The sequence below is a fragment of the Phaenicophaeus curvirostris genome, chromosome Z (assembly GCF_032191515.1).
Source record: "Phaenicophaeus curvirostris isolate KB17595 chromosome Z, BPBGC_Pcur_1.0, whole genome shotgun sequence".
In the NCBI taxonomy this organism is placed as follows: Eukaryota; Metazoa; Chordata; class Aves; order Cuculiformes; family Cuculidae; genus Phaenicophaeus; species Phaenicophaeus curvirostris.
The window spans coordinates 66,065,813-66,093,136 of record NC_091431.1 but is presented as its reverse complement, the minus strand read 5'-3'; the positions used below and the strand labels follow the sequence as shown (position 1 = coordinate 66,093,136).

At 57.0% G+C, this 27,324-nt stretch overlaps 2 protein-coding genes across 6 annotated transcripts in view; both read right to left on the bottom strand.

Moving 5' to 3' along the window:
- Positions 1 to 102: 102 nt before the first annotated feature.
- On the bottom strand, positions 103 to 6,808 carry STOML2 (stomatin like 2). The gene is made up of 10 exons (XM_069879806.1): positions 6,712 to 6,808; positions 3,977 to 4,129; positions 3,555 to 3,654; positions 2,862 to 2,920; positions 2,452 to 2,553; positions 2,029 to 2,163; positions 1,381 to 1,525; positions 783 to 862; positions 455 to 583; positions 103 to 349 (listed from the first exon to the last, which is right to left on the bottom strand). The coding sequence occupies exons 1-10, from the start codon at positions 6,760 to 6,762 to the stop codon at positions 221 to 223; spliced, it is 1,083 nt and encodes a 360-aa protein (XP_069735907.1). The 5' UTR covers positions 6,763 to 6,808; the 3' UTR covers positions 103 to 220.
- A 193-nt stretch (positions 6,809 to 7,001) lies between these two features.
- Positions 7,002 to 27,324, bottom strand: part of ATOSB (atos homolog B) — a 42,391-nt gene continuing 22,068 nt past the window's right edge. For 2 of the 5 annotated variants that reach the window (XM_069880927.1, XM_069880929.1), the window contains 9 exons: positions 16,738 to 16,830; positions 15,720 to 15,921; positions 12,845 to 14,086; positions 11,784 to 11,842; positions 11,413 to 11,497; positions 10,776 to 10,934; positions 10,314 to 10,382; positions 9,682 to 9,887; positions 7,002 to 9,490 (listed from right to left, as the gene is read on the bottom strand). In XM_069880927.1, coding sequence (XP_069737028.1) covers positions 9,337 to 9,490; positions 9,682 to 9,887; positions 10,314 to 10,382; positions 10,776 to 10,934; positions 11,413 to 11,497; positions 11,784 to 11,842; positions 12,845 to 13,915 — 1,803 coding nt within the window. In that variant the 5' untranslated portion in view covers positions 13,916 to 14,086; positions 15,720 to 15,921; positions 16,738 to 16,830 and the 3' untranslated portion in view covers positions 7,002 to 9,336. Of the gene's footprint in view, positions 9,491 to 9,681; positions 9,888 to 10,313; positions 10,383 to 10,775; positions 10,935 to 11,412; positions 11,498 to 11,783; positions 11,843 to 12,844; positions 14,087 to 15,719; positions 15,922 to 16,737; positions 16,831 to 17,304; positions 17,324 to 17,745; positions 17,895 to 22,295; positions 22,656 to 27,324 lie in introns of those variants that run through there. The other 3 variants (XM_069880928.1, XM_069880930.1, XM_069880931.1) reach the window with 3 other exon arrangements.

The window sequence follows — 27,324 nt, the reverse complement described above, 5'->3', positions numbered from 1 at the left end:
CCCGGCTCTCCTTTGGGAGCAGCGCCGTGGCAGGGTGTCCCCACCTTGGAGGAAGGTGGCAGGATCACGGGTCAGGCTCCCGCGGGCCAAGGGAGGTGCGGCAGCGGTGCAAGTACGGTTTATTACATGATTCGGATCCAAATATAAAACAAGGACCATGGGAAGAGGAAGAGCGTCTCGGGGGGACAGGACAGGACTGCTGGCAGCCCGGCAGGTTCCGCTAGCTGGAGCCGGCTTGCTCTGCCTGCAGCACCTCGGCAGCAGGAGGCTGGGGCTCCTCCTGCACCTGGGGCAGCTCCTCCTGGGTCTTTCCTTGAGGCTTGGTCAGTGTGGCATAGATGCCCAGGGCCTGGAAGGAACAACAAGAGCCTTGATGGATGAGGAGACTGATCCCACCAAGCTGTCCCCTTCACCTTGCTGGGGCAAGAGACAGGGACCCTCCAGGCGCACTGACCTGTGCAACCATGTTGCTGACGTCACCAGTGTTCGCGGGCAGCAGGAGGGTGTTGGAATCTTTGGCAAGCTTGGAGAAGGCGCTCACGTATTGCTCTGCCACAGAAAGAGATGCAGCAGCGCTGCCGTGCTGGGGAGAGAGGGATGAGGCTTGGCAACCAGTCACAGACCACCAGGAGCCCATCCGTGACCCTATCCCCAGCTGGTTACCGCCCCCCAAGATGGCAAAACTCCTTGCTCACTGATGCTAGATGCCCAGGAGTAAGCCAGGTGCGACCTGCACTGAAGTTCCACCTCCCACAATGCCCTAAGGAGCCATCATTGCTCACCTGCTGTGCCAGGGCAGCTGCCAAGAGCTGTATGGCCTCCGCCTTGGCCCTGGCCTTGACCAACATGGCGTTGGCTTCTCCTGCAATGAAGAGGAGATTTAGATTAGACATCAGCAAGAAATGTTTACCTGTGAGGTCGGTGAGAAGTCATGGATGCCATATCCCTGGAGTGTTCAAGGTCAGGTTGGATGAGGCTTCGAGGAACCTGATCTAGTGGAAGGTGTCCCTGCTCACAACAGAGGGATTGGAACCAGGTGATCTTTAAGGTCCCTTCCAACCCAACACAGTCTATGAAGATAGCACCACACACATCAGAGGAGCTGCAGAGCACTTGCAAGGAGCAAATCTGGATGATTTCAAGAAACCGATCAGGACAATTTGCTCCTCTTCCCCCCAGCAGTAGTATGGTGACACTCCTGCCACATTTTGCATGCCTGCCCAGGCTGTGGGCAGCAGCAGGAGCCCAAGCTCAGCACGAGAGCCTCAGCAGGGAAGGATCAGCATGCCTGCAGAAGCCTGGCCCACAGACAAGCAACATCACTTGCTCCAGAGGGCTACAGATTCCCTAAGTCCCGCGTGTTCTAGCCCATGGCACTACCAGCAGCTTTGTTGATTTGTTCGGTCTTCTCAGCTTCTGATGCCAAGATCTGGGCCTGCTTCTGCCCCTCAGCCACATTGATCGCTGATTCCCGTGTCCCCTCTGACTCCAGCACCGTCGCTCGCTTCCGTCGCTCTGCCTCCACCTGCAAACACATGTCAGACTCCAACCTGCCAGCTGCGCTGCAGAAATCCCATCCCTGTGGCAAGCACAGCAAGGACACGCTCCAGTGTCCCACCCAGGAAAGCACGGTTTAGCAGAAAGGAAGAGCACGGCTACACAGCGCTGAGTCATGCTGCTGAGGGCTGGCTCTGCTCCTCATACTGCACCGCTTGTCCCTCCTTCCCTTCCAATGTGGAGAACCAACACCTGCCTTTTCTCAAAGGCAAACCATCAACTCTAGGATTTGCTTCCTACAGAGCCTTAGAGAGAGCTGTTAGCGCTTGTGTCTACCAGGCAGGGGCTACCGCTGCCAAAATAAGGACAGGAACTACTTATTCAATAGCTGTACACTCACAGCCAAAGTGCCAACGGGCTTTCCCCACTGCAGGAAAGCCAAGCGCTGCCAGCTCCAGGCACAGAACAAACGTGCTGCCTAGAAGGGGAGAGTTCCCTCCTGCTCCAGATTGCCCTCCCAGAGAACCAAACCTGCATCTGCATGGATTCCTTCACGCGCGGGGGCACGTGGATGTCCTTGATCTCGTAGCGTAGGCACCGGATGCCCCAGCAGTCGGAAGCCTGGTTGATGGCATCCACAATGCTGGCATTGAGGGACTCCCGCTCCTGGGAGACGCAGAAGAAACGGCAGAGAGCAAAGGAGAGGTGCTTAGCAGGAGACGGGGATCAGGAGGGACACAGGCACCTCCCCACTGCAGGCCAAGGGCAGGCAGAAAACCACGTAACCAAAACAAGACCCATCTCCAAAGATTCACTATAGGTCAACTGGAACAGAAGCCAGAACCCTTCTAAGCAGGGGGTGTTTTGCTGTTAAGCGTTATCATCCTGGCCGTGCAGACTGCCCAGGGGTTCTGAGAGATGCCAGCAGCTCCATGATCCACCTCCCCAGCTCACCCGGAAGACTCTGTCGAGGGAGAGTTTGCCAAGTTCGGATCTCATAGTGGTCTGGGCCAGCTGGGTCACTGCGTACTCAGGATCTTCCACCCCATAGCTAGCCTGAAGAGCAGAAGCAAAAAACAGTGTGGATGGCAGTGCCAGGAGGGAACCCAAATGAGGCAGTATGGGCAAACATAGCACTAAGACAACAATCCTGCCACAGACAGTCCTGCCAAATAAAAGCCTAGTCCAGAGTCTTGGAAGGGACTGAGGCGCAGAAAGCTGGGCAGAGGCAGAAATGCGTGTTGTGGGGAAAGGGAGCTGGCAGGGTCAGGCAAGTGGTGCCCCAGGGGCCGGCTGAGCAGCTCAGCACATGTGGAGGCCACACACATCATTCAGGGTGAAAATCACTGCCACAGGGACGGTACCTTGTAGGGGTCCATAACCCGCAGATAGAGCACACCATCAATTTGCAGGGTGACGTTATCTGCAGGAGAGAACAACGTGTATCGTTTACTGGAGCAGCAAAGACAAAATACAGCAACCACCTTTCCCCAACAGAGATAAAGGAGCTAGTCAGGATCACCCCTTCCCTTCTTGGTGTCAAGAGTGCAACAAGGAAAAGGGATTAGATTAAATGGGTCTCCTTATCTAAAAAGATCTGGGTGAAGGACCTTGACATTCCTTACAAAACAGTACATTTTGACCTAATACAAAAGAAGTCTTGGGTCTCCAAATCAAAACATTTCACACAGTAGTTAAAAAATAACCAGCAAAAGTCTTAATACTGGAATTGTAACAGAGCTGTCCATTAACCTGCTTTGAAAACATTTTACAGAAACACAGAGGAGATTTTGTGGTTCAACACAGGAAAACTCCTGAGAAATGGATTCCTGCCCAGGCGCTTTCAACCCCACAGGAAGGGGCAGCCACAGCTGTGAGAGGGCAGATGGGACCTCCTGGGATTCTCCCACTGACAGCACCAGCGTGGCCAAGCCTGCGTCCCTAGGGACCGGGCTGGATGCAGGAGCCTGGGACACTTGCACGGCTACCTGTGCTGCCCCTTGCTCATGCCAGATGCAGAGGAAGGGAAGAGGCAGGACGCAGAAGCTGTTCCTTACCTAAGGTGACAGCTGACTGCTCTGGGACATTAATGACGATTTCTTTGAGACTCTGCACGTAACGAATTCGATCCAGCAGAGGGATGAGGAAATTCAGGCCCTAGGAAAAGGGCAGAATTAGATGGTTGCGACCTCTGATCTAGGGTTTCCCCTTCAGAGAGCTCACCCAAACTAGAACTGTGCAAAGACCAAGTACACCACATGCTGCAGATGCTGCAGGAAGAGTAAACGCACTTTGCACGTGGGGGGAATTGTGCTTTCTCACTGCATTAAATGCCCCACCAAAGGAAATTATACAATGGGCAGTAAAAAGGGCTGCAGTATGGAAGAATAAGCACACCACCCCCCAAATCCTCGTTTAAAGAAAATGCCTCTCTTTAGGAACCTGCTGAATCCAGAAGGGGAGAAAAGTGGCTCCTTACGGGCTCAAGGATTCGGTGGAATTTGCCCATCCTCTCCACCACCCAAGCCTCTTGCTGTGGCACAAAGAGCACTCCAATATTCACAGGCAGGCCGGAGTTCAAGCGCTGCGGTGCTGGAGCCAGCCATGCTGAATGCTTCAGCTGCTGGGAGCACTAGAGAAAGAAAAGGAAAAGGACTGAGACTGGCTGCTGGCAACTTAGAGCCCAGTACCTCCCTGATTTCCCATCAGGGATCACTGCATATGGCCCCAGTAAACCAGGGCAGGAAAAGGCTCTAGTGCCCCAAACAAGCCCTTGACATGACGGAATACAGGCTGTTCCCACAGGGATGAGGTCAGTGCAAGTGTCAGGGCTGTCCCTGCAAATGTAGGGGGCTTTTGCCTGACACCCTCCCCTTCCCTCACATCCTGACTGCAGAGGAGGAACAAAGCCTCCCCAATACCATAAGGGAAAGGAAGGTAGTGGCAGCAAGGTCTCTTCTGCCTTCCTCAGACTCCTGTAACCTGGTCAAGCCCTCTTCCTCCCTCACTTCAGTACCAAGACATCCCCCTCCAACAGCCTGTCCCTCCCCAGCTCTGATCATCTCCTGGGCACCCCAGAAGGACCTGTTCACCCCAGGTACTCACTCAACCTCCTTCCCACAGCTCTCCTGACCACCTCTCATATCTGGCACCCTCAGCCTGGATCCCCCTGACTTCCTCAGCACTCCCTGCCCTGGGCACCCTCTGCCGCAGGCACCCCATCCTGGGTCACCCCACTCGCCCCCAGCCCCGACTCCCCCAGCCTCCTCAGCATCCCTAGCCTGAATCCTCCAGCCCCCTCAGCCTCGGGCACCCCCAGCAACTCCTGCCCAGGTCCCCCTCAGCCCAGATCCCTCCTCTGCTTTGATTCCCCCAGATGCCCCCAATATCTGCTGACCTGGACACCTATAGATCAGATCCCCCGTGGTCACCCTAACCCCCACCAGCTCCTCAAAATGCCCTATCCTGGGCACCCCTAGCCCACATCCTCCAGGCTCCTCAGCATCCCACGCCCCAGGCAGACCCAGCACTGGACCACCCTGGGCTTCTCAGCACACCCTTCCCCACCCTCCCTCCCAGTCCTTCCTGCCCAAGTCTCCTCCACTCCAGATCCCCTCAGCTCCTCACTGCCCCAGGACCCCTATCCCAGGTCGCCCTGCTTCCCTCAGTGCCCACTGCCCTGATTCCCCCAGCCCAGATCCCCTGGCCTCCACAGCACTCCCTGCCCGGACAACCCCCCACGCCAGATTCCCTCAACCCTGGGCACCTGCAGCCCAGACTCCCCCAGAACGTCCTCATTCCGGATTCCCTTGGTCCCCTCAACACCCCGTGTTGCAAGCATCCCCAGCCCAGATACTCTGGTTGCCCTCAGCAACCCCTGCCTAGATCCCCCAGCCCCCTCTACATCCCCTGCCTGGACCCCTCCCCATGCCACATCCTCTCAGCCCTGGGCACTCCCAGCCCACATTATCCTATCCCAGATCCCCATCATACTGGACTCCCCCAGTTCCCTGATCACCCCCTGCCCAGACCACACCAAGCTAGATCCCCTGGGCAGCCCCATCCCAGACTCCCTCCTTCCAGATCCTCCTGGAACCCCACCATCCCAGACTCCCCTAGCTCCCTCAACACCCCCTTCCCTGGGCCTCCCCTGCCTGGATCCCACCCGCTCCCTGAGCACACATGCCTGGACCTTCCCCCATGCCAGCTCCCCTCAGCCCTGGGCACCTGCAGCCCGGATTCCCCCAGCCCGGCCTCCCCTGGCTCCCTCAGAAGCCGCTGCCCCAAGCAACCCCAGCCCAGATACTCTGGTTCCCTTGATCATCTCCTGTCTGGACCCCCCCATGCCGGATTCCCTGGGCACCCCCAGCCCAGACTCCTCCATTCCAGACTCCCCTGGCACCCTCAACGCCCACTTCCCCAGTCATCCCCTGCCTGGATCCACTCAGTCCTGTTACTACCCCTTGCTTGCCCCCCACCACCGGATCCCCTGGGCACCCCCAGCCCAGATTCCCCCAGAATCTTCCACTCCAGACTCCCCTTAGCACCCCCAGCTCCCTGATCACCCCTCGGCCCTGGGAACCTGCAACCCGGATTCACCTATCCCTGACTCCCCTGGCCTCCTCAACACCCCCTGTCCCGAGCACCCCCAGCCCAGATACTCTGGTTCCCTTGATCACCTCCTGTCTGGACCCCCCCATGCCGGATCCCCTGGGCACCTCCAACCCAGACTCCTCCATCCAGGACTTCCCCGGCTACCCCCTGCCCGGATCCCCTCAGTCCCCTGATAACCCCGTGCTCGCCCCCCACCATCGGATCCCCTGGGCACTTCCAGCCCAGATTCCTCCATCCAGGACTCCCCTGGCGCCCTCAACGCCCCCTTCCCCGGCCACCCCCTGCCCGGATACCCCAACCCCTCTAATTACCCCCTGCCCACTCCCCTCCCCACCTAAGCCGGAACCCCCGAGCTCCCCCAGCCCAGATTCCCCCATCCCGGATCCTCCCGGAATCCCCTACTCCAGACTCCCCCTTAGCGCCCCCAGTCCCTTGATCACGCCCTGCCCGGCCCTGCCCGGCACCCCCCGGCCCCATCAACCCCAGCCCCCTGAGAACCTCCCCCCCGCCCTGCCCGCTCCCCTCAGCCCTGGGAACCTGCAGCCCGGCCTCCCCGCTCCCGGCCTCCCTCGGAAGCCCCTTCTCGGTCCCCCGGAGCACCTGCAGCCGCCCGAGGCCGGTCGCGGCGCGCAGCCCCGCCCGCGCCAGCATCGCTCCCTCCACTCCCCCGTCTCCTCCTGCTCCCGCCGCCGCCGCCGCCACGCCGGAAATACCCCTCACGAGGTCCAGCCTCTTCCGGCGCGCGGACACGCCCCTTCCGCGCCTCGGTCCCACCGCCCCCGGTGTCCCGCCCCGTTCGATCCGTGCGGCCGCGCCGGCCGCCGCGCTTTGGTTCCGCCCTGACCGTGGAACGTGGGGGCCGGGATGGTTTCTCCAAACAAGACGTTTATTAAATTAAAAACAAACACGAGAAGTACCGGTGCGGCCTCACAAGATCCCCCTCCCTCCCTCCACCCCGGGACGCGGCGAGCAGCGCCCGGGAGGTGGTGGGGGTCCCCGGTGTGCGGGGGGTGTTTTGGGGGGAGCCCGGGGGGAAGGGAGGAGGTGGGAGGAGGCAGGAGAAGAACCCCCACTGTGTGGGGTCGCAGCCCCCCTGATGTGTGTGGGCCTGACCCCCGGGGTGGGGGAGATGGGGCAGATCCCCAGCAGGTCCTAGGGGGGTGCAGCCCCCCCCTGGGGTGGGGATGGGGGAAAGGGGGAGACCCCCAGTGTGAGGGTGTAGCCCCCCCTGGGGTGGGGAGGGGGGAAAGGGGGAGACCCCCAGGGTGAGGGTGCAGCCCCCCCTGGGGTGGGGAGGGGGGAAAGGAGGAGACCCCCAGGGTGAGGGTGCAGCCCCCCCCCTGGGGTGGGGAGGGCAGGCCCTTGGCGGGGGTGGGGAGTGGTTGCAGACCCCCCATATGTAGGGGGGCTGGGCTTGCAGGGGGTTCCCAGAGCCCCTCAGGAGGGTTGCAGGCGCACCTTGGGGGGGAGGGGCAAAGAAGGTTTTGGGGGGCAGAGCAGATCCCCATTGTATAGGGGGGCAGGTCCTGGGGGAGGAGGAGACCACTCCAGAGTGGAGTTGCAGCCCCTCCGGGGGTGGTGGGTGAGGGCAGGTCCTGTAGTGGGGGCAGGAAGATGGATGTGGGTCCCCCTCACGCGTGTATGTGGGGGCACCCCCCAGTGTTTGTGGGAGCAGAACCCCGCGGCAAGAAGCGGGGGAGGACAGATCCCCATTGTGTAAGGGGGCAGGTCCTGGGGGGGCAGGGCAGAGCCTCCTGGTGCTGGGGGGGGACAGACCCCCATTGTGTAAGGGGCCAGGCCCTCAGGGGGGCGTTTGGTTCAGAGGCCCTGTGGGCAGGGGGTGAGGGTCAAGTCCTGGGGAGGGGGAGACATGCCCTAGGGGTGTGTCCGGCCCCCAGTGTGTGTGTGGGGGGCAGACCCCTGGTGTTTTTTGGGGGGAGCAGGCCCCATTGTGTGCATGGGACAGACCCCCCGGGGGAGAAGAGGGGACAGACACCTGGGGTTTGGTGGGGTGCAGGCTCCTGTGTGTGTGGGAGATGGGAGTGCACCCCCAGCAGGGCCAGAGCCCCTCAACCCCTGAAAGCAGGACCTCGTCCCTCCCCACGCCAGTGAGGATGAGGCCACCCTGTCCCCCAGCTCCCCAGGACCAGGCAACACTCCAGCTCACCCCAAACTTCTCCAGAAGGTCGAGCCTGACCCCTGTTTGACGTCCTCCACTGCTCCCTGTCCTGCCAGGGACTCCCAGGGCTCCCCTCACCAAAAGCTCACAGCACCAGCCAGCCCCTCGAGGACGGGGTTCACCCCATGCACACAGGGCAAGGCTCTGAATTTTTGGCAATCTGCACCTTCTCTCTCAGCCACAACACAGGTGGACTCCAGAGGGTCCCGCTGGGAGGGCTATCCCCATGCTCCTGCTGGGAGGGCTATCCCCATGCTCCTGCAGCTGTCCCCAGCTCCCCATCTGTCCCAGCCACAGCTCCTGCCCCCAGAACCCCAGCAACAGCCGCTTCCCTGCCAGTCACAGACTTCCTGGGGTCTGGCTTGCCCTTAAAGGGGTAGAAGGACAAGTCCAGCCACCTCAAGCAGGGCCGGCCCCATAGAGCTGGTGTCCAGCAAGTCTTGGCCTCTCCCAGGGCTTTTAATACCACCCCAGCCCGAGAACTGCTCTGTTCCACAGTTCCAAGTTGGACCCATCCCCTGCCACCCTCTCAATCCCCACAGCCCCGTCCCAACCTGGGCAGCCCCAATGCTGCCAGGGGCCTCATCCAGCACCAACAGAGTGCAGGGAAGAACAGCACAGCACCTCCAATCCTCCACACAAGCCTCATCTGCACTCCTGGCAACAATAAATACTAATAAATACAAACTCTTCCGAACTTTCTGCTCCCAGCCCTGGGATCAGCCTCACCTGGAGCTCTCACTCAACTCTTCACTCCCCATCCCCAGCTCCAGCCAAGTCTCCAAGCTGGAAGCAGTGCTGGCAGAAGGCTTGGGCATGACTGGAGTACCAGGGCTGGTCCCCAGCCCTGCCTCTCCTGGTGAAGCCCCCTCAGTGATCCCAGCCTTGCCGCAGGGCACAGGCACAGCTTTTGTGCTGCTTGGGAGGAGAAGAGCACACAAGGTGGGCAATACTTCAAAATGGTGCTTGCTTGTTGTCCCTGTACTCATCTATCCCCAAAGTGCTGGGCTGGAGGCTCCCTGGTGGGCCCTGGGGGATGGAGAAGGTTAGGCCCGGGGCGAGTAGCAAGGGTTCCTTGGCATCTCCGTGAAGGATTTCAGTTCGTAAGGGATCCCCGAGTCGACCTCAATCGACTTGCGAGAGAAAAGCAGCCGGATGTCATCATGAAGGTAGATCTTCCCCGACTTGGAGCTGTGAAACCTGAGTGGAAACAAGAGCAGGATGCAGGGCCCTCAGGTTCCCAGGAAAGGGCAGGACGGCCCTGGAGAAGGCATGACCCTCCTGCCTAGTTTAGCCCATGGTCAAGGTGCCTACTTTCCAGTGGCCTTCAGAGGGAGTGAGGCCGCAGCTCCAACCTCCCCAGAAGAGCAGCCAGTCCTGGTGTGTCCTACCTTAGGTGCATCAGGTAGCAGAGGACTCTGCGAGGTGGGCCAGAGCCTGGTGGGTCGCTGGGATCCACAGTGGCCCCTTCCTTCTCCCCCACGGGCACCAGGAAGATGCGATGGCGTAAGAAGGTCATGTGGTTAGCTGGCATGTCCTGGAAGTCATATGTCACCAAGAACATCTTCACCACAGTCTTGTTGGGGTTAAATAAGGTCTAGAGGCAGAGAGATAGAGTTAGACTGGGAAGGATACGGGAATGGATCAGTAGGGCCTGTCTGAAGTGTCTGGGAGCAGCAACAACAAGCCCAATGGTCCAGAAATCCCCACATCAGCCCCAAAGGGCTTAGCCTGAGGCTTACATGTCAGTCCTTTCCACCCACCTCCACTCCCGTGCTCCTATCCTATACCCATTGCACCTATACGCTCTCCTGTTGAGATCCTGTCCCTCCACACATCTCCCATCACTTCAACTCCCCATCATCACGCCGGGGACCCCATGCTCCCCTATTGGCAGCCATATACTCTCTCTACACAAACTTCCTGCTTCCCTACCAAACAACATAATGGAGCGTATCCACACTGAGGAGGCAAATAGAGCCTACCCAGCCCCCTTCCATGGTGCTTCTAGAGGAGAACTCACCACTTGGATGGTTCCAGCTTTGGGGACACTGTAACCCTTCTTTCCCAAGGCCTCCAAGTCAATCACTCCCTGAGGCAAAGGAAATAGCATGTGAGAGAGGGAGAAAGCCCACAGAGAACCCAGCTGAGACCTGGTGCAGAGTCCCCCTTGGCAGGAATGACTGGCACAAGGCAGCAAGAAGATGCCCAGCTCAGTCCTTCTCCAGACCCAGGGACAAACAGGAGCAATGCAGATGGCAAAACCACAGCCATGAGGTGGCTGAGCAGCAGCCTGCCTGCAAGTGTTCCCTCTTCTCTCCCCCTCTGCACTATGGGTTACATTCCGCTGCTGGCACAGGTGGCCATCTCAGGTTGGTTGCTCAAGCTGTGTCTCCAGAGAGGGGCAGCCCCCACCGGACACAGATGTCTATGTACAGTCCCAACTCGCCCCCACCACGGTCCCAGCCCTCCCTCATCCGCATACCAGAAAAGGCGAGGGCACGCTGTGTTCAGAGATGTCGAAGTAGGTGACGTCAACGGGCAGGGTGGCATGCTGGGGGCAGTAGGAACCGCTGGCACCGATCTCTGCTGTGAACCCCTCAATCCTCCCCGATGGTGCAAAGCGCCCTTTCAGGATGGACTCCTGGGAGAGGAGGGAAGTGTTAGGGGCCTTCAAACACCAGTCCTGCCCCTTGCCTTGAAGCTGCAGGAGAGATCACTTCCACTGCAATCACATGCCTGCCTGGTGCGGTGTGTCTCCTGGACTTCCAGAGACCGCACATGAGGAGCCCTGGCTGCTCGCTCTGAGACAGACCCATCCTGAAATGGCAGGCTGAAACCAGCCCTCTAATACAGCGCTGCAACAAGCACCTTGACCCAGCCCCACAGCAGCCACCCCAGCAGGACCCAGGGTCCTGGTGTGTCACCCAAAGTCCACTGACAGAGACATCTTTTTGGTGGACAGTGGCTGTGTGACATGGCCATGGTACTCCTGACCCTTGGGGACCATCAGCCTAGCCCCATGCTGGGGATCCTGTCAGGTTTAGGCTTTCATGTCCATCATCAGCCTAGCCTGGAGCCCCTGGGACCCACTTCCCTCCCTAGTAGGTGGGTACCGTTACCTCAAAGTTGCCCAGCAGGGCGTGGCTGATGGTGCTAGTGCCCCAGGGCACTGTGGAAGACCTTGTAGTCCTCCGGAGATGTCGCCTTTGAGAGAAAAAAGAAGATAGGGGTTGGACTGGAGAGCTTGCAGCACTGCACTGACTTCTGCAGGTTCCCCTATCCCTTCCTTTGGTGGAGGTTGAGCTCACTTTCCTACTCCCCAGTGGCAGGAAAAACCTCCTTCTACTCCACAGCCAGGGGTCTTGTGGAGGAGAGACGCCTGGGGCAGGGAAGGAGAATGATCTGACCATCCCACAGGGCTCTAGGGTGCTGGGATTGCTGGACACCCTGAGCTCCCACATCCATCCCATAGGTCTGCTAGGACACTCACGATTTGAGGCGCAGGTCGCTCTTCAGCCTCCTCCCGACCACAGTGCAATCTGCTGAACTCTGGAGGGGAAAAGAAATCAAGAAGTGAGTTAAGGCAGCAGGCAGGGTGTGCACACACCTGGGAGGTGCCATTGCCCCTTGCCCTGCTGCACAAGGGTCCCAGCAGACTGGAGAAACTCCCATCCATGGGGAGCCATCAGCAGGGGTGGCCAGCAGGACAGCGTGAGGGCTGTGATGTCTGGAGGAGATATGTGGCTGCCCAAACCCCAGAGCAGCTCTGCTGGGGATAAGGGTGGTAGTACGCAAGCTCCCACCCTGCAAAGCAAGTCTCAGGACCAGCCCTGGTGACAAGACACCCCAGACAGAGCCAGGCACCAACAGCTCCCTGCTGCACCTCCTAGGAACAGCAATACGTACAACAAAGCTCCCTGACCAGCCTGGGGAAAGCCCCATCCCTTGGAGATTCACACAAAGTCCTTGGCAGTGCCACTGGGCAGAGGGGTGAGCTGCCTGCTTCTGCCACACCCGGGCTCCTGCAGCTGCAGGGTTGGGGGTTAAGGCCAGGACCACGTTGCAGCCTCCTTTTAAAGATGTCCCCTTTTCAGTGGTTTTCTCTTCTGGAAGCCACACAAAGGGCAGTACAACACAAAGGGATGATGGAGCTGGCTGGCATGACTGGGCGGGAAAACCCAGGGAAGCTGCTGGAGGGCTTCACTCTGCATGGGCAGTGCTGTGGGCAGTTGGGCTGGGGGACAGTCACCAAAAAGGGAATACAGGCACACATGGAGCTGTGCTCCACTGAGAGTGCATCCTGGCTCCAAGCAGCAGGAGGTGATTGTAAGCAAAGGATCCAGTGACTACAAGGTGTCAAGAGCTCATGACAACCTGCAGACTGTTGTGTCCCAGGGCTGGCTCTCACCTGCCACCCTGCTCACACCAGTGTTGCAGCACTGGGACCGGACAGAGCGCTGTGCCATGATGGACCACGCTGTCCATGAGGACAGCCCTGAGCTCTACGTGTCCCCCGGCCATTCCCTGCCTCCCCTAACGAGTGATACTCACCTTGGCAGTAGGAAGCAGGTGATTCCAGAATGGAGCCCCCTTGGCATCAGTGCTGCGGCAGGCTGTGGGCACTGGATGGCACGGCAGGACCCTCTTCTTTCTTGCCGGTGGAGACAGGCTTTCATCCTCAGAGCAGGAGTCAGCCATAACCTCGCTAGCAGGCAGCAGCTTCCTTTTGGCCGGACAGTTGCTGTTGCTGAGCTGGCTGCTCCCACAGGGAGTCTTCTCCACGGAACTCAGGTTGCTGGGCTCGGGGCTGAGTACTGTTTGTGGAGCTGGGGGCTCCTTGCACCCATTGGCCACTGCAGGCCATTTGTCTTCACCACTAGCCCTGCTGCTGTGTGCTGGGCTGCTCCCTGGCTTCTCTCTCTTCCCACCGGAGTCCAACTGGTCTGTTTGTGCAATGCTGTGCAAATCAAGGTGAAGTAAGTTGTGGCCGCTTGCCCGCTCCCCATAGTCTGTCGGCTGATCCCCTGATGAGACAGCAAAACTGTCTCTTGTGTGCAAAGTACTGCAAGCAATGTGCTGGGGCCAGGAGGAGGAGACGACATCCTGGGACTTGTCCTCTCTGCTGGCTTTGGGGCTGTGGCTAGGGCTGATCTCACACCGGTGCTCCACCACCCGCAGCCCACTGTGGGAGAAGTGCTGGGCAGAGCTGTACAGGGACAGTTCCTCCACTAGCAGACCATCCTCAAAGGTATCATCATCATCCAAAGAAGCCTGCCCAGGGCCTCCATCATGCTTGCCATCCACCCCCCCGCTACCCCAGTGAGTTCGTCTGGGGTCTCGCCCCACCTCTGGAGTTCGCTGCTCGGGGTAACTCCTCTTGTTGGCTTGCCGGCTGCCTGCCCGCTGCTCCGTGCTCTCGGAGGAGCTGGAGAGGTGGGAGAAGATAGAGACCTGGTAAACCTTCTGACGCTTGATCTCTGTCTCGTTGTAGCCCATGAGGATGCTGCGGTGGGTGCAGCGCTGCGAGGGAGGCTCCAAGGACGCCTCTCCACTGGATTGGGACAGGCTGGGGTCCGTGTTGTGCTCCGGGGTCAGGGATGTCTCCGTGTGGATGTGCCGCATGGAGCCTTACTTTCCGGGACTCCGAGTGGAGCCAGAGTCAGAACAGCCCATACAGCAGCAGGAGGAGGATTGTAAAGTGCCACAGGCCAGATGCGACGGCAGGGAGTGGGAGCTGGATGCTCAGGATGTCCGTATAAACCCTCCACTATGGGGTGCACTGCAGCACAGCATCTGGAAAGAGGGAGTAGGAGAGCGGAGATCAGCCCAGGATCCCTGTCCTTGTCCAGGCTTTTGGCCAAAAAGGGCAGCTCTCCATACAGTCCCACCAGGATCTCCCTCTCTGGGGACAGGAAGAGGAACCAGGTGGCATCACCCACCTGCGAGATCAGCACTTCCTGGGCGCAGAGAGGAGTCTCCAGCCGGGCTGGAGGCTACTGGGGACAAGTCTAGACAAGTGAGGAAAAGGGGGCCTGCCCTCTGCCTGGGACTCCATGTGCTTGCGCTCTTCTTGAGTGCAGGAGTCAGGCAGGTCAGACCAGTCCCAGGGGCTCAGGTCTGTAAGCACTTCTTTGGGCCACAAGTTCTCTCAGCGCTCACCAAGATGAGCTGCCTCGGCCACATGTGCTGAATGAGGCAGGGTAGGTGCCCTATGCTGCCAGCCCCACGACGGGGACAGGAACATGGCTCACCAGCCTGGGAAACCTGCCCTAACGTCGTAGCTCTGCTGGCTTGGACCAGAGATCTCCACCACTTCAACTAGCAGCTCCTGCACCACCTACCTGATCCCATCTGCCCTGAGACCTCAACCTCCTCCTTGCTGCGTGACACTTTACTTTTGGTTTTCAGCCCAGTTTGAGAGCTGCGAGAATCCTGGCCATGAGTGTATGTGGAATGCTAAATACTGAAATGGCTGCAAGAGCTGAGGAGATGCCAGAAAGGTCACTGGCAGACTGAGGAGCTTCAGAACCTGACAATGCCTTGCAGCTCTGCCTGCTCTTGTGGTCATAGGCAGGGGAGCAACAGGGAAATCAGTTCTCCAGGTGCATCACAGCTACTTGGAGAGAAAGGCTGCATACTGTATTTTGACCCCTCCTTGTGATGGCAATGGGCAGGTGACAGGACAGAGTGGTTGTGCCAAGGGATTTTATTTATAAAGTAGTGGTAAAAGGTATAATCATGCACCAAGACCCGCTGGGGAGCAACCAGCAGGAAAGCATCCTGGCAGAAAAGGCTCTGGGGTTCTGGTGGACCCCTGGCTGACCATGAGTCAGCAACATGCCTTTGCAGCAAAGAAGGCAAATGACACTCTGGGCTGCATTAGGCACAGTATTGCCAGCAGGTCAAAGGAAGACACCTTTCCTCTCTGGTCAGCACTTGTGAGGCCACACCTGAGAGAGTGCAGAAAAAGGGCCTCTAAGATAAGTAAGGGACTGGAACATCTCTCCTATGAAGAATGGCTGGGAGAGCTGGAACTGCTCAGCCTGTAGAAGAAAAGGCTCAGGAGAGATCTTATTAATGTATATAAATACTTGAAGAGAGGGTGCAAAGGGGATGGAGCCAGGCTCTTTTGAGTGGTGCGCGGTGATGGGACTAGAGGCAAAGGGCACAGACTGGAACACAAGAGGAAACACTTTTTAACTGTGAGGTTGTCCAAGCACTGCAGCAAGTCACCCAGAGAGGCTGCGGATTCTCCATCCTCAGTGATAATCAAAAGCTGCGCGGACACAGTCTTCTGCAGCTGGCTCTAGGCAGCCTGTTTGGGTAGGGTGGGGTGGAGAAAATGACCCCCAGATGTCCTTGACAACCTCAGCCTTTCTGTGTAACCTGGCACGCTGCAGCCTGTGCTGACTGCCCCCATACTCACCCCTCTGCAGCAGAACCCCGCTTTGCTCTGGATTAACTTCCCTGTCCCGCAGCGGGCAGTCGTTGGCACAACTAGCTGAAGACACCTGCCAGCCAGGCACCCCCCAGAAGCGGCGTGGCTGCCGTGGAATGGCTCCCACCATCACAGTGTTACTCTCAACGTTTGCACTGTTCTCTCTAGCTCTTCAATTTCCACGGCGGCTCTGAGGGGAAGAAAAACAGGAGATGCAGGTCTGGAGTGATTCAGATGCTTTCCAGGAGAACGGCAGGAGGGTCCACACAGGCAGAGAAGGCATTGAAGGCTCAGTTGCTCCCAACCTCCTGAACCCAAAGGCCACACGCATGTCAGCTATCTCAGCCAGTGCTATCACCTTGATTTCCATTTAAAACACAAATCATAGACAGGGACCTTAAAGATCATCCAGTTCCAACCCACTGCCATGGGCAGGGACACCTCCCACTGGGTCAGGTTGCACAAAACCTCATCCAACCTGGCCTGGAACACCTCCAGGGCTGGGGCATCTATGACTTCTCTGGGCAACCTGTGCTACCACCCTCATTGTAAAAAGAAAAAAAAAATCTTCCTAACATCTAACTTATCCCTGCCGTCCCTGACAGAGCCCCTCCCCAGCTTTCCTGTAGGCCCCCTTTAAGCTAAGCTGTAAACTCTCACCCCGGCTCATATTTTACATCCATTTTGCATGCCTTCCTGTATGAAACCTTGTGCACATGAACAGATCTCTGTTTGTTTCTGGCGACTGTTTCATGCCGTGCTTTCCAAGACATCAGCCTCTGGGCCTCCAGCTAGCCACCGGTCTCATCCTGCCCCTTCTCTACACAGGACCACAGGACACTTTCTAGCCTTACAGAAAAGAAGAGTTTGCAGTTGTTTTCTGCTGGTAAGAGATGCCTGGCAGGTGAGGTGTAAACCAGCAACCTGACAGCCCTGAGCCATGACGGCCCCCTACCAGCTTCCCCAAGTGCAAAACCAGCAGTCCTTTAATGTGCACAGCACTCACCTGCTCAGATGTGCCCCTGATGCACAATGGAAATTTTCAGACACAACACAGCTCCCCTGGAGTCATAATCCACCAGCACTGCAGCTTTGATGGCTGGAAGAGGGCAAGAAGAGTCAGCTCAGGCACCAGCTCATGGTGCAACACCCTCAGAGTGGGCAGGAGCCCTTGGGCACCTCCACCCTCAGCCTCTTTGAGGCAGGAGCAGCTCATGAGCATTGTTGGCCCGGGAAGCTCCAGGTAAAGGAGGAAATGCTGCCCATCTCTGGGAAACATGCCCTCCCCACCTCCCTCCCCACACAGCCCTTCACTGGGGGCTCAGTGCAGCATCCATCCAGACAGAAGCCACATCCATCCCATTAGGCATCCCAGCCCAGCCACGAGCGCTCCTCTGAAGGCTGGAAAGAGCAGAGTCAAGCAGATGAGCAAAACCCCCAAAGGGATGCCCAGAGCACCAAACACCTGAGTGCATCCACTTTCTGGCACTCTGGTCTGGCAAGTTCTGCATCCCATTGTCATGCCAGTAGGAAGCCAGCTTCAGCTGGTCACTCGCTGTGCTCACTGCCTGACCTTGCTTGCGCCAGGAAACAGGTTGTTCTTTCATTCCATGTCCAACGAGATTTGTAATTAACAGGCAGTCATGTCCCAAGAGCCGGCCAGCCCAAAAGCCACCACCAGCAGTGCAGGGGAAGGGGACTGCCAGTGACCAGCTGTAACAGAGATAAGAATATACCAGCTCCCAAGGAGTACTTGCATTACAGCAAATCAATGCCATAGCATAACAAATATCTGCTCCAAAACCTCAGCAAAAGCTCTTTGAAAAGATCAGCTCCTTCTGGCACCTTCTGGTGCCTATTCATTTTCACTTAGAAGAGGGAACCTACAGCGAAGAACTGTATCCAAGGCACTGGAGCAGAGACACTGCTTTTCCCGGGACACCAGGCCACCACACCCTGAGGCAGGATGACACAGCCAGGCCTGGGAGGGGAGAGTGTCAGGGACTTGGCTTACCTGCTGGTTTCGTTCTTATTAGCACATCCAAGGGGAACCCAGGATTAACAGACCGTGGTTTCAGTCTGGTGGCCACAGAGCAGGATGGCAGGTGAGGAAGGGTCCCTGTCTGGGTGATGCAGCAGCTGTACCACATGCCGGGCTGCAGCCTGCAAAAGGATCTGTTGCTGTTTTAACTGTACTGTACCACCCAGGAAGGAAGTAGGAAGGATGCAGGGGCAGCTCTCCCAGCCAGAGGAGCATCTTTCATGGGGCAGGACCGTCAGAGCCCTTGGACAGGGGAGCCTGGCAGGGCTGGCAGCATGGCACTGGTGCAAGGAGAACAAGAGCTGTGCCCAAAGGGGCCACACTCCCCACCTAGGGATCCATGCAGCCTCCTAAAGCAGTACTGCCAGCTAGTCCAGGGGACACATGACCAGTGGGGCAGGAGGCTTTGATTAGGACATTGCTGCCTTGGGCACAAAGCCATGTTTAGGGGCTGACAGGACTGAGAGGGGTCCTTGCACCACTTAGACCACAAAAAAAAAACCCAAACCAACCCCATATGGGCTTTTGCTGCCTTTCTCCATCCTGCTTTTGCTTCTGGGAAGTGCTAAGGAGACCTTTGCAGGTGAAGCAAGAACCGTGCAGCCAGGAAAAAGAGGGACCATCATTACAAGAGGGCAAATAATCGACCTCGGCACAAGCAGAGCACAAGGTAGGAGAAGAAACAACAGAAACTCCTGGAAACAGACTGCCTGGCTTCTAAGTCACAGCTCCACAGCTACCTGAACCCAAGGAGAAGGAAAGAAATTAAACTAGTGCAAGTGTGAACCCAAAAGCTCCCTGAATCAGGCTAAGAGCAGAACTTGAGACGTGCCAGCAGGCAGAAAGTTCCCATCACAGCCCTGAAGGATGGCAGCACCAGCAGCAATGCTGCGACAATAGAAGTATTTCTCCACAGCTTGACAGATCAGGCATATCACTGTCAAGAGAGAGAAACAGACATGTGAGGTTGGGGACCCAATCCTGGAGAGGTACTGGTTAGAGAGATGCTAGAGGAGAAAATTGGGCCTGCAGGGGAAGATTATTGGTATGAACTTGGCTCTGGCACTCCCCTGGCATTCAGGCTGGGAGGAAGAAGCCCACACTTGGTGGAAACAAGGAGAGGGAGGGAGGATGCAGTAGTAGAGAGCATCCTTGCCCCACTGCAAGGGCAAGTGCTGCTCTTGGGGGTCCTCAGGAGGCCTCCTGCTGTGCCAGATTTATGCAGCTGTAGAGCCTCACTCCATGATAACAGGGAGGAAACCCGAGCACAGAGGGAGAGATGGGGCAAGAGGCAGTGCCCATTAGAGACAGCTCCTACAGAGGCAGATCTGACCCCTCCCCTCTGCCCCACAGCACCCGGGGTGCTGCTGCTGCTCTTCCTCCCATCCCGTGGGAGGGGACACAGAGGGTGCAGAAGCCCCAGGGACAGAGCAGCCCTCCCTGCAGAGTGCCTCGCTGTGTCTCCAGGCTGCAGCAGGCTCCTGAGGGACTGAGGTCTGCCCAGTGACATGCGGTGCCTCCCCAGCCCCAGATCCATGCACAGGTGCCGCAGAGACTGAGCCCCTCCGCTCGGCCAACACTAGATAACACAATGAAATCTCTCCCAGAAGCTGGAACAGAGCTCCCGGCCCAGGGGCTTACCCCTGCTGCCTCTGATGCCTGTGTCCTGGCACGGATCACCTCCGCACACCTTGCCTGGCTGCCTCACATGCAGTCAGCAGTGCTGACAATAGCCTGCAGCTGGGAAGCGGGGATCGCAGGGTCTGCGGGCAGCTCCTGCTACGCAACCGCCACCTGTGTACAGATTTCCCCCACGTCCAAGCCTCGCCCGTCAGCCTCCCCTCCATGCACGGCTACCCCTCTCCCCAGGAAAGCGCAGTCAAAGACGGAAAAGCAGCTTAAAATCCATCAGGACAACCAGGCAGCGCTCCAAAGCCGGCAGCACCCCCTGCCCACCCAGCCCAGCAGGCTCAAACCTCAGCGATACAGCCCACGGCCACCCAGCTCCAGCGCTGGACACGGAGCCCAGGAAACCTGCAGCAGGCAGGGCAGGGAAATCCCATGCAGCAGCCGCCGCTCAGCTCACAGGGAGGACAGCCCAGGTTGAGGACAGACCTTTGTCTCTGCCTGCCTGTCTCGCTCGCTTGCTGTTGGAGGAGGAAGAGGGGGGCGGTGGGGGACAGCAAGCAAAGATAACACCCCTAGGAGGGATGTCACAGCCACGTTAATCACTTGGAATTCCAGACTCGGGCGCTGCAAATGTGGGCAGCAAATGGAGATGCTCAAAGCTCTGAAATAATTGGATCCTTTCACAAGAGCTGAGCCCAGAATCCAGCACAGGAATTCAGACCCCGCTGGAAGTCGAGAGATCAAATACACGGAGAGGCAGGCGCAGCACAAGCAATCCTCAGCTACTACCGTATCCGGCTCCACAGCCCTTCGTGCTGCTCTCGTCTCAGGTGCCTTCTCAGCAGGAGTGAGGGTGAGGAAGGACCACAGCGGAGAGCCCGAGCCCCCAGAGGAGCCAAGCCAAGTACCGGCCCCTTCCCATCCAACTTACTCCACTTGTGGCAAGGTGCAGAAACGCTGCCAACGCAAAAGAGGGTTTCGAGGAGGAAACCAGCAGCCTCGAAGCCTCGCTTGACCAGAGGAACAGCTCACGGAAAGGAGACCCCTGAAGCTGCCGGCCAGCCTCTGCAGCCCTGCAGGGGAGATGCCCGGCCCAGAAGGTTTGCCAGTTCGCATCACGTCCCCCGCGAGACGCACACACAGCGGCACATGTAGGCTCCTGCTCGGCGCCTCAACAGCAATGAAAAGGCACAGAGGCTTCTGCCAGAAAACAAAGAGGCAGCGGCAGAGCTGGGGGTGGGGAAAACTCTCCGCTGCCCAAGAGGATCCCTGCAGAGGCAGTAGGATGCTGTTTTGCTCCACCACGGCTACTCACCCCCGTGAACCTGAGGTGGCACCCACTTGCCTGATGCAGGGAGTCCGGCAGATGGGCCAGCCCCCCGCTCCCCTCCCAGAGGCAGTGCCGGCTGGGAAGTGCTGGAGGATGCAAACCAGGCCCAGGACAACAGCTGGCCACAAGGGGAAAATTCCTCCAGGCTGGCTCTGCTTCATAAAAAGCCGTGTCTTTTCACCTTGGGTAGCTGCAGCGCACCACGGCTCCCAGGGGAAGGCGCAGCCAGTATTGCGCCTGCAAGCTTTACCACCGGGGCAGCCTGCAGAGCCCAACAGCGCTGACCTTGCAGTGCCACAGCAGCCTTGGCGCTCACCCCTCGGGCAACAAAGAGAGCACCCACCAGCAAGCCCCAGGCCACCCAGGCACTAGAACACACCAGCCAGCTCTGCTCCGATCCTCCCATCCCTCTCCAGAGGTGGTAGCCTGAAGAACAGGGACCTTGGTCACTGGATGACCACACAGACTAGCCGATCCACTCCAGACCTCGATGCCAACTGTAACCGATTGAAAATTTTCCACTGTTGGTAATTACAAAGTCATGTGCCTGTGCAGCTGGTCACGGGATGGCCGTGAGAAGCCAAACAGGTCCTGGCAGAGGGGCAGGGACCACTCCTGCTCTGCAATTGTACAACACCTGGTGCCTCTGGCCCTGGCCAGGGCACCAACAGGCTGAGATGTTTCAAGGTGAACATGGACATTTGTCCAAGGGAGGCACACCTCAGGTCCAAACAGGACTAGACTCTCACCATACTAAATGATGCACAAATGTTAGCATCAACAGTCCTTTGTATCCAATGTCCCAAGAGAAGGAATGATGCCCTGTGGTTAGTGCCTGCATGAGAAGTGCTGCAAACCCTATCCTGACTGGTTTAACTCAACTCCAATGGGAAGGCAGTCACACACTGGTAACCCCCATCCCACCAGCTCCCTGTCCTGGGATGTGCACCATGGGAAGCGTGACCCAACTATGCAGCACAAACAGCTCAGCCCACTCTCCATCACAACGAGCAGGGTGTAGAAGCACAAGCCCCTGACAGGGAGCCCCAGAGAGGGGTGATGCTTTGCAAGATGGGAGAAGACTGCGTGGCAACCAGGGGGCAATGGGACCCTCTTGCTCCCACCTCTGCAGACTCCCCTCTTCTTCCTCTAGCCACCCTGCACACAGCCACAGCCAACCACTGCCCCATCTTTCCTCCTCACCAAGCCCATCTCTTTCTGTACCCCAATGGCCTGTAGCCATCCACATTGTCCAGCCCCAGATGCACAATCCTTTACCTTCCCCCTTTCTCTCACACAGCAGCTGGAAGCTGCATCCCCTAAAGTGTGCTTTTCTTTAGTCCCACTCCAATCCTGTCCTCCACCATCACCAGAACCTGCCCTGTTTACATGCATCACTGTGCACGTCCCAAATGTCCCCAGCCCCTTACCTGTACTCTGTTGTCTCCTGATTGCTGCAGCTTGTACCATAACTCACTCTGAACTCCCCCCACTCCCAGCTGTCACTCACCTACAGCCCTGCCAGCCTAATCCTCCTTGCCACGGCAATGCCAACTTTCCTTACCTTCCTATACAGTTACCAGAGCTCTGCAGAGCAGCAGCGAAGGTCCTGAGGATGCTGCATTATCCCAGGCAGCTCTGGACACAGGGATCAAAGCTACGTGTGGGATGAGACAGCAGGCGAAGTGCCTGCAGTGGGGAGGGCAGCAAGGATTGTGTATACAGCATTTACCCTGTGGGAACTGCCCGGCCCCACCACAAGCCCTCTTGCAATACACTTCCTTTTACCGTAAGAGCCCTTCAAGGGAGGTGCCTGGGCACAGGCACTCGAGCCAGAGGCTCCGTGTTACCAAGCTGCAGCCTGTAGATAAGGCTGCAGCAGCTGTGGGGACATTCAGCATCTTTTCCACTCCTTGTGCTAGACATCTATGTGGCATGGGGGGAGGAGATACCACACACACACACAGATGACCATGCACATCCACCCAATTCACTGCGATTTAGAAAGTCTCAAGCCTAGCACAGGCCAGAGCAAGGAGATGGGCTGGGCAAGGACTCAGGCCATAAGGGCGAGGCTTTTTACATTCTTGATTGTAAAGAGCTGGACACATCCAGGGCTACTGCATGGAAGGAGGATTTCCGCCATGAATTCAATGTCCTGTGCTTTGTCAGTGAAAATGGAAGTCTCACCTTCTCATGGGACTGAAGGTGAGAGAGAACCACTCTGCTGGTATGAGGAAAAAGACATGACAGCTGCCACCTAAACACTCGCACTGCTGCCCATAACAGAGGCAAACACACGAGTGCACAAGTGCCTTTGAAGGGAAATGAGAGGGTAGGAGGGACTGGCATACCTGACTGCAGACACCTATATGCAGGGCAGTGGGAGATGCAGCCCAGCATCCTATTCCATCTGAAACTGGCAGACCTCCCTGTCCACACACTTTGAACCACCTGCAGGGTCTTCAGAGCCATCTGCCTGGTGCATCCACCACCCCCTCCATGGAGGCGAGGCTCCTGCAGGGCTCCAAGTGATGCACATGGCTAGGGATGTCATTGGGATGGAAGTGGGAACCCACCTGGTACCTGGATAATGCATGGAGATGAAGGAAGCCTAGGCTCAGCTGGTGCTTCATGTCAAGAGGATGCCAGTGAGGACCTCCCTTCAGGGCTATCCAGCATGTGCAACCTGCAGAGACTACACAGTGCTGGGGCACCACCATAACACCATCCTTCATCTTCACAGAAACAATAGTGAACAGGGACGGGCTCAAGACACAGCTGAGTCTCTAGACAACCCTCCTGCACAAGACATGAGCCCCCACATCAGCCTCTGCAAGAGGCAAAGACCCCCATGCAAACCCTGCTCACCGCAGCCTGTGTTTTGCTGCGCTGCCTCTGTGGGAACACACAAACCTCAGAGACCACAGAAACCAACTTAACCATAGCAACTGGGTCCAAAACACCTTCAAGTCTCGTGGCAGCTGTGCTGCTGGGGACACAAGTGTCCCCCACAACTGACCTTTCCCAGGGAAATGAAGCCTGCAAGAGACTCAAGAAGACCACCTCTGGACTACCAGGAACCAGCTTAACCCTGGCCACGCAGCAATGAACCCATGCAGCTGGGAATGGATCCCAGGGGCCTCATGGCTCAGACCACCAGACCCTGCTGCTCTTGATGCATGTGGGTGTTGTAACAGGGGTAGCCAAGTAATGCAAGAGTGCCCAGAATCCTATTGAGTAACAAGAGGATTGCTGTGAAGGGAGAGCCCACAGGGCTCTGAGCAAGATGTCAGCCCAGCACCAACAAGCCCAAGGGAAAGGCTGAGAGGAGCAACTTGAGCCTAACACAAGCTCATGGAAATGTCCTAGACCTGAAAAACCTTCATAAATGCATTTGGGGAGTCTGGACATCCAGCAGAAGCTGGAACTGATGGCTGGGGAGGCAGATGTAGCTACCTCTGCAGGTCAGCTCTGTCCAGACACTACAGCTACATGCAAGGTGGGTGCTGGTCTCTTCTCCAAAGTCACCAGTGATAGGAAGAGAGGAAATGGCCTCAAGTTGTGCCAGGGGAGATTTAGATTGGATATTAGGAAAAATATATTTACTGAAAGAATGGTAAGCATTGGAACACGCTACCTGGGGAAATGGTGGAAGCACCCTTCCTGGAAATGTTCAAACAACATTTAGATGTTGCACTCTGGGACACCTTAGTAGGTTCAGTAGGTGCAGTGGTGTTGGACTGACCATTGGACGTGGTGATCTTAGAGGTCTTTTCCAACCGTAATGATTCTAGGCAGCTTCCTTTGCTCTGGTTCATTACCCTTACAGACAAAATGGGGCATAGACTAAACACCCTTTGAGCCCCTAACCCACTGGACACAGGCTTCTGCAGCATTAGGCACCAGGGTCAAAGCTCGGAGACACAGTAAATCACAGAGTGAAGTTGTTTCTGAAGACAAGGCTGATAAGGCTGCCAGCAGCCAGCCTTGCAGAAGGACAGAATCAGGAAAAGAGCAACCATGAGAATAAAAGGCTGGCAAAGGAACAGAAAATATGGGGAGCAAGTAATTCCTTCCAGACAGTCCTTTGGGCTCATCTCCGCCTCCATCTGCTCCCTATCTGCTTGGGATGGTCAGGCAGCTGGGAGGCTGTAGAAAGGCTACTGGTGACTTCCCTCCCTCCCTATCGCCACTGTTTCTGGAACAGGTACCATGGGAAGACAAACCTGGAGTCCTTCCAGCCAGAGGACTGGGGGCCTGCGTCATCCCCAGCCTCCTGACAATGCCAGCACCCCCCTGTAGATCATGGCTCTGCACTGCCAGCAGAACAGGGTGGATAGTTTATCATCCAGTGCTTTACTGCCAATGGGATTTTTGTGCTTCTGCCGAGAGAGAATGCTGCGGACCTCTGGAAAGATGGCTAAGATAGGTGTGGGCAAAGCAGTGGGCTGGGCAGTGCAGCTAAGGCAGCGCCTCCATCCCCTGGCACTGCAAATTCCATACGGACAACATAAACAAATACAGGAGAAGGGGATAGACAGAACACCACCCTGGTGCCTCCATTCACCTACAACCTGGTCAGTCCAATAGGCCACGAGCTGCTACATTGCCAAATATCCCAAGAACTGCAGAACCAGGGAGCAACAATGGTGGGAAGGGATCTCAGTGGGTTTTTGGTCCAATGCTGCTCACAGCAGGGCCAGCGTTGAACAGTTTACTCAGGGCTTGCCCCTGCCAAGGGCTGACGGTCTCAAAATGTGGAGGCTGCTCTTCATTCTCTGTAACCTGCTCAGAGTCTAATCACCCTTGTGGGGGAATATTTTTCCCAGTCATAGAATGGTTTGGGTTGGAAGGAACCTTAAAATTCATCCAGTTCCAACCTTCTGCCATAGGCAGGGACACATCCCACTGGATCAGGTCACTCGGAGCCACATCCAACCTGCTCTTGAACACCTCCAGAAATGGGGTATCCACAGCTTCTCTGGGCAACCTGTGCCAGTATCTCACCACCCTTGCAGGAAAACATTTCTTCCTAAGATCTAATCTAAATCTCTTCTCTATCAGCTTAAAATTCTTACCCCTTGTCCTATCCCTGCACACTCTGATAAAGAGTCCCTCGCCGGCTTTCCTGTAGGCCCTTTCAGTATTAGAAGGCTGCTATAAGGTCTCCATGGAGGCTTCTCCAAGCTGAACAACCCCAACTCTCTCAGCCTGTCCTCTTGGGGAGGTTCTCCAGCACTCTGATCACGTTCATGGCCTCCTCTTGACCTGCTCTAACAGATCCATGTCATTCCTGTGCTGAGGACTCCAGATGGGGTCTCATGAGAGAAGAGCAGCGGGGAAGAATCACTTCCCTTGACCTGTTGCTCACAATTATTTTGATGCAGCCAAAGGTTGGCTTTATGGGCTGGCACATTACCAGCTCACGTTGAGCTTCTCAACCACCAAGCACCCTCAGTCCTTCTCTTCAGGGCTGCTCCCAATCCCTTTTCCTAATACCTAATTGGAACTTCCGCTGTGTGTAGTTGCTCCTCATCCTGTCCCTGGGCACTTCCCAAGAGAGACTGTCTTCAGCTCCTCTCCAAACCCACAGCTGCCAGCAGCAGTGAGAGACACCTTCACTGCCTTCCCTTCTCTAGACTGCAGAAATCCACTGCTCTCAGCCTTTGGCCCCAACACACCACAGCACAACAACCCCACAGCAGGGCCAGAGCTCCAAGACATCTCTGGAGACCTGCCCTTTCTGCCTGCATCCCAGCTAGTCTGAGGCAAGTTCTTACTTTTTAAGCCACCCCAAGGCATGTGGGTACTGGAGCAGCAGACACCCACATGCCTTGGGGGTGCTTAAAAATAAGAGACTTGCCTCAACACTGGGATCAGCAGAGGTTGTTTTTGTTCAAGTACTTGATCCTTTGTGTGGTTGGATGTGATGCCAAAGTCCCTTTGTCAGTGCCTGCCGCAAGACACTGAGGCTATCCTGAGTCTGGTGTTCCAAGTACCTTCTCCAAGGAGTCCAGTTTTACATACAGCATTTTGGCTTCACCATTGCCCTCAGAAGCAATGAGCAAAACCACTAAGAGTCAATTCAGAAGAGACCAGCTGGGCTAGATGGAGACCCAACAGCCCAGAGCAGGTTCCTGGATGAGCGAAGTAGCCATCCATGACCCCACCAACACTCCACTGGGTCTGTGGCAGAGTCCAGGTGGATTTTGGAAGGATTTCAAAGACAACAAATAACCATGCATCCAGATCCGCAGCACACAGCCCTCATCCCAGCTCTCGCCTGACACTGAGTTCATGTAATCCAGAGCGATCTGTTTATCTGTCTCCACCCCAGCAGGGATCATTCACTCTTCCATCCCCTCCCCACTTTCTCAGGGTGGATAGAAAGGTTACTGGGCAGTGTATGACCAGAACAGAGACATGCTCAGCTTGCCCAAGGCTGCCTGCATGGGGACAGGGGTCTACATCATGCACTGGAGGCTGGGATACCTGGTTGCTGCGCTGCTGCTTTGTGCTGCTTATCTTTGGTCCCTCCTGGGAAATCCTCAGCATCCCAGGCCCCTCTGGGACAGCAACATACCCACAAC

Excerpts from the sequence above, each read along its gene's own strand:
- STOML2 (XM_069879806.1), bottom strand. The coding sequence starts at position 6,762 with ATGCTGGCGCGGGCGGGGCTGCGCGCCGCGACCGGCCTCGGGCGGCTG. Across the intron at positions 3,655-3,976 it reads TCCACCGAATCCTTGAGCCC|GGCCTGAATTTCCTCATCCC; the intron begins GTAAGGAGCCAC and ends CCCTTTTCCTAG. Across the intron at positions 350-454 it reads TCAGCAACATGGTTGCACAG|GCCCTGGGCATCTATGCCAC; the intron begins GTCAGTGCGCCT and ends TGTTCCTTCCAG.